General features: G+C 48.7%; 1 protein-coding gene across 1 annotated transcript in view; it reads right to left on the reverse strand.

Annotated features, from left to right (window-relative positions):
• GAK (cyclin G associated kinase) overlaps nucleotides 1-13,571 on the reverse strand; it is a gene marked incomplete in the record, with an annotated part of 102,613 nt that overhangs the window by 34,865 nt on the left and 54,177 nt on the right. The window contains 7 exon segments of the mRNA XM_014586055.2: nucleotides 22-216; nucleotides 4,022-4,155; nucleotides 4,885-5,007; nucleotides 5,755-5,903; nucleotides 6,607-6,656; nucleotides 12,012-12,135; nucleotides 13,283-13,373. Coding sequence (XP_014441541.1) covers nucleotides 22-216; nucleotides 4,022-4,155; nucleotides 4,885-5,007; nucleotides 5,755-5,903; nucleotides 6,607-6,656; nucleotides 12,012-12,135; nucleotides 13,283-13,373 — 866 coding nt within the window.

Raw genomic sequence — 13,571 nt, forward strand, 5'->3', positions numbered from 1 at the left:
GAAAACTACATTTGCACTCACTTCATCTTGTCATATTCCTGGGATGTGGTGGTCACACGCTCGTCACCCACGTAGACCTCACAGAATGGTCGGCAACCGTTCCTCTGCTTGCTGAACAGCGGCACAGGGGTCATGACAACGGCCTTCACCAGGATTGGCTTACTGTGGGGTGTGATGGGCTCTTCGGCCACCATGTCACACATGTATTCAATGTACCTGAAAGGAAGACACACACTTAAGTCACCCACATGCTATGTGTCCCTGAGAGGAAGAAACGCACTGTGTCATCCATGCTATGTATCCCTGAGAGGTCGACATGTCCCAGATCTTCTCTTTTGAAATATAAGTATTTAACACTATAGATTTGCCTTAAAGCAATGTTTTAGTTGCTCCTCAGATTTGGTATTGATTTTTCCAGATATTTTTGCTACCGATTTCTAGTTTTAGTCCATTATTGCCTGAGAACATAGTTTTTATTTTGGATTATTTCAATTTTAAAATTTGTTGAGGTTTAGTGATGCAAAATATAACCTTCCCTGTTGAAAGGTCCACTTGCAACTAAAAGAAATGTGCATTTTAGAGAGGGTAGGTTAGCTGGTGGTATAGTTCATTCAGTTCTATATCCTTGCTGATTTTCTGTCTACTTGTTCTATTCATTACTGAAAGAAGAATCTCTGTTTTTTCTTTCAAGCCTACCAGTTTTTTGCTTTATAAATTTTCAATCTATTTTGTCTAACATAGATATATCTTCTCCAACTTTCTTTTGGGTAGTACTTCCATGATTCATCTTTGTGGTACATAAACTCATACCTTCAAATCTGTATGATCCCCACCTCTCCAACCTCCTCAAAGCCAGTGCAGGAGCAGTGACTTGCCTCTAGCACCTTCTGTGATCATGGGCAGACCCATCTTCCTTGATGGCCTAGATATAAGGGAATAGCCAAGAGCCTCTAGGAATTGAGAATGTGTTCTGCTGTGGTCAGCTGAAGCTAAGACAATAAGTTCTTCAACCATAAGTAAATGAATTCTGCCAAGAGTGGGCTTGGATGCAGATTTGAAAATGAAGGACAATGGGCTTAGAGCCAAGCTTTCACACAGCAACACAGCTTGGTCAACATCTTAACTGTAGCCTTACATGACTCGAGCAGAGGACCCAACTAAGCATCATTGACCACTTCTGACCCACAGAAACTGAGAGCAAATGTGTCTTGTTTTAAACCACTGTTTATTAATTTGTCATGCAGCAGCTGGTAACTAACTTACTCTTCACCATTTTATTCTTAATCTATCTGTACCTTCATGTTTAAAGGTACTCACAGTGTATAGCTGGGTCTTGCTCCCCCCACAACCCCCGGAGAGAGATTTTTGCTATAGGTACATGTGCTCACCAGAGAGACAGAAAGCGAGAAATCAACCCCCAGGGTGATGGCCACACCTCAATCACTTCTCCTCCATCCTCCTCTGGGATTTTGGGCATGCACACACATGCATTAGGCATGAGTTATAAGTCACTGGATCCGGAACTCAAACCTCAGCCAACTATGTGGGAGCCCAGTGACATAAACATTACTCCATCCAGGAGTCCCAGGTCTTGCTTTTTTATCCAATCCGAAAATCTCTGTCTTTTAACCAATTTCCTTAGACTATTCACACTTAATCTAAATGTTGATACAGGTGGATTAAAATATATTATCTTACTAGTTGTTTTCTATTTGGGGCATGGTGGCGCCCGCCCTATGGCAAAAACCTATGGAGGCTGGAAGATTGCGGCATCGAGTCCATCTCACTCTATCTGTTCCATTTGTTCTTGGTTTTAAGCCTTTTTTCTTTATGCTTTCTCTTGGATTAATTGAGCATTTTTTATGCTTTCTTTTTTATTTCTTTTATTGACTTATTATAGCACTTAAAAAAAATCTTTAGTGGTTGTCATTTTCTATGTGTATGTATCATTTTCTTCTGACTACCATCAAGACTCCCTCTGTATTATATTACAGCAGTTTGAACCAGTATGATATACCTAAGTGGAATTTTTTAATGTTTATTTTATTTCACTCCTGCTTGGTGTCCTCTGAGTGTTTTGGGTCTGTGGTTTGGTATCCGTCATTAATTTTAGAAATTTCTGAGTCATCATTTCTTTTACATTCCTACTTCCCTATTCACTCTTGTTCTGGATTCCAATCCTGTGGATATATGTCTGACTATTGGAGATGGCTTGTCAGCCCTTGAATGCTCAGCTTTTTCACTGTTGTCTTTCCACATTGCTGTGTGAGTACTACCTGTGATTTGTCCTCTAGTCCACTAGTCAGTTCCTCAGCTAGGTCAAGGCCATCTCTGAGCCTGTCAAAGGTACTCTTTGTCTGTGATTATGCTTTTTTATTTCTAGCATTTCCATCTGAATCTTCCTAAGCTTCCATCTCTCTGATAAAAAGGCCCATCTGACTTGTCTTATTCTACCTTCTTCATTGGAGTCTTTGCATGTTCATCACAGTTATTTTAAGTTTCCTGTTAAACAGTTCCTACATGTGGCTCTGTCTATCCTGTCTGGAGGCAGGAAGAAGGGTCCACGATGGGCCTGTGGCTCCTTTGGAGCAGCTGCATCCCTCTCAGGCAGACTCCCCAACCTCTAACCTGTCCTGCAAGCACCCCTGAGAACTGTAGAGGATGTACCTTTAGGAAGGCACACACTCTCCCATGCTCCGAGTCCCCCAGAGATACCTGTCATGGAGGCACCCTCGCTCATCACTGGTTCAATTTCACCTGGCTCCCTCTTCTGGTACCTAGTTATATCCATCCTGGACAACAAATGCTTGTGTCTTTGTCCCTGCAGGCACCTGACTCTCCTTGGATTTTGGACTAGCTGCTGCCTCTGCGACTTCAGTTCTCCAACGGGTTTGAAGAAATCATAAGTTTGAAGCTCATTCAGGTAGTCATCAGGGTGGGTGTGACTTTCTGCACATCTCAAGTACACTTCCAAAGATGGAGGGTGGGGGTGGGTTCCAGGGCCCAGACACACACTGCAGGTAATGAGACTCTCCTTGGTTCTCAGACCCAGCCTGTCTAGTAGGATCCTGAAGTGGGGGGCACAATTCAGGGACCCCTGACATGTTTAGAAAATGGGAACAGAAATGGTTTTTAACTCAACTTGTTAAAAGGGCTCCTGCCTTGGCTTCCCCCATTGTCAGGACCACCTGGGGAACACATCACTGCCATGACGCCCTGGCCCTGGCAATGAGCAAACAAGGTAAGGCCCCATTCACCCATTTATGCTGTAAGAACAGCGACCGAGCTATGTCAGTGGGCTGTGCAACCAGCTGAGTGGGAGGGATGGCGGACACAACCTCCCTCATGGGCCTAAGCCCTTCTCGTCCTCTAGCAAGGACATTCTTTCAGAAAGAGGAGACTGCTCCAGCCCAGCTCATGGCGCTTCAGTAAGAACAAACTCACAGAGGGAGTTTACGCTGGGAAGTGACTCCTCAGATCAGGGTTTCTGAAGGGTCATCCTCGCTGCAGGCGAATGGGCAGAAGTGGGCAGAGTAGATGTAGGAAGCCTCTCTGGTTGGTGAATGAAATGGTCCCAGTGAGAGGAGAGAATGGGACAGAGCTCGCCAGAGCTGTGAGAGATCACTTTCTTTAAAATGCCAAGTGCAGACTGCCTTCTCTTGAGGCAGAGCAGCAGGAAGGCCTGCCTGTCTCACAGGACCCTAATCACAGGTATGTGACCACCGTGTTCACAGCCAGAACATTCTAACACATACATCTACCAAAACCCATCAGAGGATTCCCCTGAGAAGGCTCGGCTGGAACCAAGGGCCCAAGGCCATGCCAGGCTCAATGTCTGCTGGGCAACATTGGTGCTCAGGAGCTAGATGGGATGGGGTCAAGGAACTGCCGTGCTGAGAGTCCAAGTAGGGTGTCAACCACAGCCTATTCTCAACGGGTCCCTAAGAGCACTAGTTTGGGTCAAGCCGGCACTTAGTGAGGGCTGGCAGCTGTACCCAGGGAGCCAGGGGGCCTGTGGTACCTTTTGTGGGACGGCCAGATGCCAGGGGGGCAGCGCTTCATACTGAACATGTATACGGCGGCCTCTGCGGTACTGAAGAGACGACAGAAGCACAAGAAGGAGCAGACAGCCACCGCAGACGCAGCTCTTCCATCCTAGGACAGACAGACATGCAGGTTCACACACAGCTTTGTGCAGCGGCATGGGGGTTCTCGAGGGTTCCTGTAGGCTTCCTAACGACCCAGGCCACTGAGAACATGATGCAGCCATTGCTCTCTGATTTGGGGATATGTTTATAAGCCTTTTAGTATACCTGGTGAGAGAGAAATTTGAGGCTCCACAGAGAATAAAGGTTCCTTAACAGAAAGCACAAGCTGGCCAGCTTCTCCAACTGGACTCGTGACAGTCGACTGAATCCTCTCTATCGTTTATCAACACTATAATGGCAGTAGGTGAGTTCCAAGTGTTTTTGGTATGTAAGGCTTACAAACCTCAAACCCTTGCTCAGCAGACTGGAAAGCCAAAAGTACGGACTTGTCATTGGCCACAGTTAAGGAGAGGCCGGTCCCAGGTTCTAACATGGCACAGCAGCCTCAGCACTAGGCTGCATGGGTCAAGGATATGTGGGCACTCTGCAGGAGGCTCTCACAAAGTGTCACAGTCTACCAGAAAGGGCAGGGAAATTTCTTGGTCTATCTCCACCAGACCCTAGGCCTCTTGGGTGGAGGAACTTACCTCTGGTGGTATGTCCTTCTCTACCATGTCCTAGAGGTTAAGAATAGTTCTCAACTCAAAGCTGGTGCTCAGTTTTGTTGGAAAAGTGTGTGAGAGTATGAACTTCAGTAAAAAACACAAAGAGCAGTCACTATGTGATCCATACTCACCATGCAGTGAACAACACAGACATTTTTGTGGTCCTGCCTGAGCCAGGAGTGCATGTTCTTGCAGATGTTGTACAGGTTGTGGAGATTTGGAGCCCGCCTGGCTGCCCAGCCACACTCAGACACCTGCAGGGAGAGACTCTGCTCAGCTCTGCTCAGCTCTGCTCCCACACCAGTGCTGTGAGTGTAGAGTGAGAAGGGCTCCACGCGTCCACATGATACTCCTGCGTACATCTGTGTGAACCAGGAGGGACAGACTTGAATGGGCACGGTGGGAGAGTCCCTCCAGTGCCCTCCTGTTAGGGCTCAGCAGCTCTACCTGCTGAGGTTCTCGAACAGGTATCCGTCTCAGCCTTGAGCTCTTCTGTGCTGCAGGATCTGTGTAGCAGGGCCATCCCGGACACGGCAGTAAGAGCTGCCTGCCTTGTCCTCTGCTTTGGGTCAGTTTAAATGCTGTGAAAAGCATCAGTGTCCAAAATGTTTATTTACAAAAAACCTGTGTGGCCACATGTATGCTCCTTCCAGAGGGCAAGAAGCAGCAAGGGAGGAGGGAGGCAGCTTGCATTTCTTCATCAAACAATGACCTTTAGTACACAATAAGCTCACCAGATTCTCTTCACAGTCCATGCCAAGGAACCTCCCATCAGCTGTCACTTGGCCAGATAGATGGCCCCCTCCCATCACAAACTCAAGGGCCCAACCTCCAACTATAGCCACATCATGGTCAGCCCTGGACTCTGCTCACTGCCAAGCACTTACGCAAGTTGAAATGTCAACCTAGAGTTACAACTAAGTGAAAATCAAGCATACAAAACTGAAGTGAAGGGGGTTAAAATCTCCAATTAAACCAAAACAAAGCCTGGGGCTGCTCACTCGGTTGTGAAACTTGGAGGGCCTGTATGTTCTCGGGGACAGGTTATAGACAGCGTAGTGTCCCGGGTGCTTGGAGTCTAGAAACAACCGCACATCTTCTATGTTGTTCTTGATTGCTGACTCCACACCTTCTGCTGGGAACGACATCACTGAAACAAAGCGGGCCCGGGTCAGCCTTGCGACCAGCCACCACCCCAATCCGTTCTGCTCCTGGGTGAGGATGGCCTCCTGAAGCTTTACCAGCCACTGGCATGACAGCTGGCTATACACAGGGCCTTTGCCCACTACCCACCCCTCCGGAACTCCCAGCAAGGGTTATTGGCTAGGGAACATGGGGCAGCTGCATGCCTGTCACCTGGTCACCAGGAAGATCCTGCCAAAGTCACCACTGGGACTTGCAGAAAGAGCCACCAGACAGTAAGTTCTGTAGAGAGCCTGATGCCCAGCGGGGTCTCCAAGCATCGGCATCAGCTTTTCTTTTTTTTCTTTTTCTTTTTTTTTTTTTTGCCTTAAGACCCAGGTTTTAGGTCTGTAAGACCTGCTTCACTTCCTTTGTGATCTCAGGGTTCCAGGAGGAGCCAGACTGGTGGGGAGATGGGCTGATACTGGTGATGTCCACTATATGGGTGCAGAGGCACCAGACATGGGCCACCCCACCTGCTGCCCTTCTTGGGACAGTAAGCTCACTACAACTGCGGTGACTGGCTGCTCAGGAGGCTGGAGAAGAGGCACTTCTGCCATGTTGCCAGTCACCGTGGCACAGCTTCCTGAACGACGGGCAGCAGGACACACTGGAGGCAGCAGCTTCGCGAGCTGTCCTCACACACCTTGAGGCTCAACTTGGCAACATACCGGCAATTCTGGATGTGATGTAAGATATATCCAGGTCGCCCTTTGCATAACTGGAATTAGAAAGAGGAGTACTTGATTATTACAGGAAATATTTTATAGGTAGTCACAAGAACAACGAAGCCCACATCCTGGAGAAACCAAGGGGTTGCATCCTGTGAGGAGCACGTATGTGCAAATGCTTATGTGTGTAAGCTGTGTGGAGTGATGTCCCTAACAGAAATGAACAAAAGTATAATCTACAGGTAGTAGGGAGGCAAGGTCTGCCAGAGAGGAAGGATCTTGAATGGTCTTACTGCTGTTCTTAAGCCTTCTCCAAAGGGGCTGACGTTAGTCGCTGTTATCAGTGCTGGCCTGTGGAATTCAGGCTGACCCTGTTGAGGGTACCTATCTTTCTCTCAAAAGAAATAATAATTGAAGGAAAAAAGAGAGAGAGAGAGAGAGAGAGAGGGAGAGAACAGCCACAGACTCAGTGGTCAGCAGCCCAAAGACACAGTACACCTGTGTGGTTACTGTTCCACATCCTCATGCCCTCAGAGGATGCCAGCAGACACCATCAGGGAAAAAAAGTACTAAGCACCTGAGTTGTTGCACTGCTCTTAGTCTGAAGACGCTGACTATCCTCATAATTGAAACTTGATAAAATGCTGATCAAAATCCCTGAAAGGTTATTCTAAAATTCATTTGAAGACAGTTTGCAAGAACAGCCGAAATGTCTTGGAAAGGAAGGGATAATGAGATAGCTTGCCTCACCACAACAGCTCACAGGCTGGAGCTGAAGGGACACAGACATCCTCAGAGAACAGAACTGGCGTGACCACAGAAAACTGTCAGCAGAGGAGCCATTCATGTCAGGCAAAGCAGGCAGGATCAACCAAAGACCTCCCAAAAGGACCCAAATACATGCATTATTACCACTAAAAGAAAATATAACTGTGATACACTTAAATATATAGAAAACTTGTTTAAATCTATTTAAAATACGCTTCAGAAGGTCTTCCTAAACAAGGTAAGAAACAGAGATGTACAGATAAATATGATGTTTTAATTTAAAACTTCTAGAGGACAAGACATTTAAAAAAGAGACACCAGATAGTGATGCAGTGGTGACTCAACACTGCGAGGCTGAAGCCGTGTGGGAATATCCTATGTTCATGTCCTGGGGGTCCTCCTGCGCCCAACGGGCACATTAATGCATGCCTATGACCCTGGCTGGTTGAGGCTGGGGGTGGATCACAGCATGAAGACCCTGTTGAGGGTGCCTGTCTATCTCTCTCAAAGAAATCAATGAAGAAAAAGAGAGAGAGCGGGCAGCCACAGACTAGGACGCAGTATTAGTTGTATATGTTTTTTGCACACAAAAAAAATAGTACAAAGAACACATCTGAACATCGGTAAGAAAAATAAAAACACGGCTCGGCTGCAATGCCGCGTAGTGCTGGGATACTGTTGGGTGGAGACCGAGGCCACATAGGAGGCACAGGCTCAGTTCATGGCCCACCCTAAAACAGGCTGAGAATGAGGTACCCATGGTCCTAGTTAGCTAGACAGATGGGGGATCCTGTCAAAAAGCTCTCTCTTGGAGTCAGTCAGGTGGTGTTCCACATGGTATCCTATCTGCATGGTTGGGTCCCACAGGGCAGACCGTGCGGTTCAAGTCCCAGACCTGGCAGCTTGAAAAACACACCAGGCATGTATGCACGTGTGCCCAAAATCCCAAGAGGAGAATGAAAGAAAACGGACTGCAGCGTGGTCACCCTCTAGGGAGGTGCTTCCTGACTTTCTCTCTCTGAAAATCTTCCTCCAGTCAGCACATGTACCCTATAACAAGTAAAAACAACAACAAATAGAGAAAATGCTCAAAGGCTGAAATTGGGCCACTCACTGCAGAGAAGTACAAGCAGCAGGCGCAAGTGGACAGGATCCACTAAGCTGCAAAGGTAGGACCTAAGACCAATTCCTGGGCATCCAAAAAGGGTGAGTCTCCCAGGGGAGTCCTGAGAGCCCCAGCTTGGCCAGCACCAGGTGAGACAGGTGAGACAGAGGTGAACACAACAAAGTAACTTGCTGAGTACTGTCAGGGTCTACACATCTCACCCCAAACCTCCAGCCCAGCATGGATGGGGCATGAGTCATGTGGCTCTGGCTGTGCTGGTTCCAGGCACAGGTGCAAGTTGACATGCACAGTAGGTCAGTACCTAACACGGACGAGGAAGAAATAAGACTCAGACACGGGCTCGGGCCCCAAGACTCCAGTTCCCAGGATGCCATGCTAACAACAAACAGTATGGCTCATGCTCAAAGCGCTTCTTCCTGGGTTATGGTACCCAGAGCAGTCAGAGGTGCTACATCACCAGTCCCACTGACAACCTGGACTTCCCACAGGTTAAAACTCGCTGAAGGCTCACATAATTTTTAACATTTCTTAGCAATGAAGTACTTTTTTAACTAAGGTATGTTGTACTTTTTTTTAAACACAATGCTATTACACACATAACAGACTACAGTATAGTGTAGACATAACTTACATGTGCTAGGAAATAAACGAAAAAAAACTTGTGGGACCAGCAGGTGACGTAATGGCTATGTCGCTGGACTCCCATGTAGCCAATCGCAGTTCAAGTCCTGGACCTGGTGGCTTAAAGTCAGGCGCGTGTGCGTGCGTGCCCAAGATCCCGAGAGGAGAATGGAGGAAAGGGACTGTGGCGTGGCCATGCCCCCCTGGGGGGGTGATTTCTCGCTTTCTGTCTCTCTGGCAAGCATGCACACCCTATAGCACAAACCTCTCGGGGGGGGGGGGCAAAGGTTGTGGCATAACTTACATGTGCTAGGAAATAAACGAAAAAAAACTTGTGGGACCAGCAGGTGACGTAATGGCTATGTCGCTGGACTCCCATGTAGCCAATCGCAGTTCAAGTCCTGGACCTGGTGGCTTAAAGTCAGGCGCGTGTGCGTGCGTGCCCAAGATCCCGAGAGGAGAATGGAGGAAAGGGACTGTGGCGTGGCCATGCCCCCCTGGGGGGGTGATTTCTCGCTTTCTGTCTCTCTGGCAAGCATGCACACCCTATAGCACAAACCTCTCGGGGGGGGGGGGAAAGCTTGTGTGCCTCATTTCATTGTGATATTTACTTTACTGCAAAACAATACAGATTTGCCAGTACTAGAAATGCTCATTCTTACTGACCTGAACGTAATGTCTATTAAGACATTACTTGATCCTTTTTTTCTCTGTCTCCAATCTGACTCTTACAATACCACTGCCAGGAAGGTCTTGGGCAGTCTCCAGCTCTTGTAGGTCTCTATCCTGCAGTACCTCACTTGGTATCTCCATGTCACACCTCAGTCTCCAAGAATGACTCGGGTTACACACCAACATGATATGTATCGTTATATTTATTGGTTTACATTAATACTCCATTTCAAAAATAGTTTTCTTTTCACATCACATAAGATGCTTATCTGTTTCCAGAGTCAAAATTACTGAATCAAAAGTGAACTGCCATGCTATCGACACCCTCTGTAGGGATTCACATATTTGTTTATCCAAAATTCTTTTTCAAACAATCTGTCCGTATTCAAGAGAATACACCCAATCTGATCACAGTCCAGCCATGCCCTCACGCCTCTTCCATTTACACTGAGCCTGTGGTTTACGAACCAGGCCCTCCACTGCTGGCCTCGGGGGGACTCCACTGTCTCACACACTCTCATCCCTTCCCCCATCTCCCTCTTGGCCAATGACCCTGGAAGTCCAAGGCCCAGGGCATCTCCCCACAGTCTCGCTGAGGTTGTGAATGCAGGATGCTGCCCACCAGACAAGTGAAAAACACAGCTGAGTCCAACCCTAAATTTTTAGTCCCCTTTTTAAGAGTGAGGTTGAGTAACTGCTGCACACCCAGGAATCCATCACCTGTTCACTGTCACTTGGGGCTACAGTTCAGGAGCCTCAAGTCCCAGGACCCATGAGGACAAAGAATAGAACTGTGACTTGCCCAGGCTGAGAGTCATATTTGGGCAGGAAATAACAGGGGTCAAGCTAAAGACAAGGAGGCCGGACTGTGACCAAGAAGTTCAGGTCATCTTGCACCTAGACCAGGACACAGGACTGCAGTCACTGGGCCTACACCCTGCCCTGCGCAAAGTCCAGTCTGTGGGGTGAACGGCACTCCTGAGCACACATGCAGTGCCCCCCGGCACAGCACCGTCCTCACAAGCTCACACCTGCATTTGCGATGCATGCAGACAATAGATGAGCACCAATCCTCCACTTCTGCCAGGCCCCTGCCCAGTCTCTGCTGGCCCTTCACACCCGGAAATGCCAGCCAGACCTCGCAGGAATCACAGCCCCAACCCCAGGGGACAGAAGCCGGCACTGGAAACCAGCAGAACTCTTTTTGATCTTGTCGGCTGTGATGTAGGAAGGAGGCATTACAGAAGAGCCAGGGCATGTGACAGAGGGCACGCACAGCACTGTGAGCAACATATGCGCACATGTGCTCACGCACAGACTTCCAAATTACCACATGTACACACTTGCACTCACACTGCACACATGCTCACACCTGAACATGCACACTGATGTACACATATAATCATACCTGTGCCCACACACACACACTCACAAGCATGTGATGGTGCCGTAGAGAATTGCAGACACAAAGCAATGATCAAAACACAATGAGAAAAAAAAAAGAAAAGAAAGCCAAACTGTTTTATCAACTGTAGCACAAACATGGTAACTACAAATAGTTGTCAGTTCCTGACACCTGAGCACACTCTGTTCAGCTCCTACAGTTTCTGAAAGACTAACAGCTTCAAACTGGCCAGTGGTTGCAGTGTCAGGTGACCAGGGTCAGGAGTGCTCCCCTGGTACGCCCTAAACAAAGCTGAGCTCTTTCAGAAGAGCTGGCATAGGGATGTCCCTCAACACAGTGGGGGCCATGCTCTGCAGCCTTCTGTAGCACCAGGCTGGCTGCAGGTCGGCATCCAGGATGGGATGGCCTCCACTTGCAGACATGCATGCTCCTTGGACAGTCCCGCCCACAACATGGCTTTAGCTAACCACACCTTGGTCTAAGTTTGAATAATTACAATTTAAAAGGAGAATCACATTAGTGAAGTCTCGCTGCACTCTAGGATACCTCTCCCATTTTACACCAAAGAAAAGAAACAACACCAGCATAAGGGGCATTAGCAAAGTAAGAGGGTCTATCCCCAAGAGGAGGTCTGTGGGAGGTCCTCCTGGCTCTGTAGTTTACTAGACTTATTCCCACTTACTCTGGTCCCACCAGGAGAAAAGGGTGATGCATTCCACAGCTTCAGGGGCTCACGTGGCAGGGGTGGAGAACGGGAGCAAGAGCCCTGCAGACCCAGGCCAGATGCCTCACCCTCATGTCCCTCACACTCACTTAGCAACAGACTGTATGACCTTGGAGGAGGTGTCCTTGAGGTTGGTGAAGAGCCGCTCCGTACCACCCCGCAGGATGTCAAGGAACCCACCGTAGGGCTGGTCATACTCTGCCAGGGCCAGGCCTGCAGGGGGAGACAGGTTTCAGCAGGTCACAGGAACACAAGGTCTCATCACATTTCCCAATGGGTAGCCCTGCTGGCCCTACACGTGCCCAGTGGCAAGCCTGGTCACAGAACCATCAAACCTGATCACCATCCTTAGCCACTCCAAAGACCAGGGGAAGTGGTCAAGGTAGGTACAGAAATGTCCCATGGATACACCTTGAAGATGGCTTCCAGCTGGAACTCTGCCCACGTGTGGGGACAGAAGGCCAGCTCATGACCACCTCCAGACCACCACTGCCCTGGACATGAACACAGAGTGGTGACCAACCAAAGTAGAACCTGAAATCACAGGGTCCCAGGAATGAGGCCTTCAGAGAAATCTCTGGTGGTAGAAGCTGGCATAAGAGAAAGCCACCTGGGACCAGCAGATGTCCTAACAGTTACGTTGCTGGACTCTCATGTAGTGGACAGTGGTTCAAGTCATGGACCCAGTGACTTAAACCTCACACCAGGTGCATGTGTGCCCAAGATCTCTAGAGGAGAATGGAGAAGAGATTGTGGTGTGACCTCCCGGGGTGGGAAGGGGGAAAAGATGATTTCTCACTTTCTGTCTCTCTGGCAGGCACCCACACAGAGAGCAAAAATCTCTCTCAAAAAAAAAAAAAAAAAAAAGTCACCTGATCAATGTCCATCACATGAAAAGATCCCAAGACCTCTGTAGCAGGACCCAAGGCCCGAGAAACACAGAGCTAGCACAGGATGTTGCAGGACTCAGCACTCAGGCCTCCAGGGCAGCAGGAGCTGAGGCTGGCTGCACTCATGACTATCAGTAAACCCTGGATGCTGGCAACGTCCCAAGTGAGCTGTGCCCATTGCCACTGTGCGTAGCTCCCCCTCAGCCTGGGTCTCCCTGGCTCCTGCCCCAGCACCTCTTCTCTGGCTGATTATAATCTGAGTTCCTCGCTCATCCTAGGCCACAACCTGAGGTCATCAGTTTTGCTGGATTCTGTGGGTCCTAGTGAGCTCCTAAACCTTAGGACAGCTGTGGGGACCTTGACCTTGCAGTCCATTTCCTGCTGTCACTGAAGGCCTCCCTTTTGAGATGGGTGGTGGGTATAGGACAGGGGTGCTCACCTCCTAGGGTGTGACTGTGTGGAGTACTCACCTCCACTGTAGCCACTATTCACAGGGCCTGAGGGCAAGGGCGGCCCTCGGGATGGAGCAGTGTTCCCATAGCCTCCATTCTGCTCCAGGAGCTGCAACAATGAAAACGGATGCAAGTTGGTTCCCTTAATCCAAAATGTCTGGGCCATGGGTACTGGCCCTAAAGCCTTGCAGTTAAGGGAGCTAGATCTCACATTGTCAATCACAGTCAAATCCCAGTCCTGGCAGCGCCAGGTGAATGTGCAAGTATGCCCAATATCCTGATGAAGAAATGGAGAAGGGAACGTGGC

This window comes from Tupaia chinensis, unplaced genomic scaffold (genome assembly GCF_000334495.1).
Source record: "Tupaia chinensis unplaced genomic scaffold, TupChi_1.0 Scaffold000111_1, whole genome shotgun sequence".
NCBI classification, from domain to species: Eukaryota; Metazoa; Chordata; class Mammalia; order Scandentia; family Tupaiidae; genus Tupaia; species Tupaia belangeri.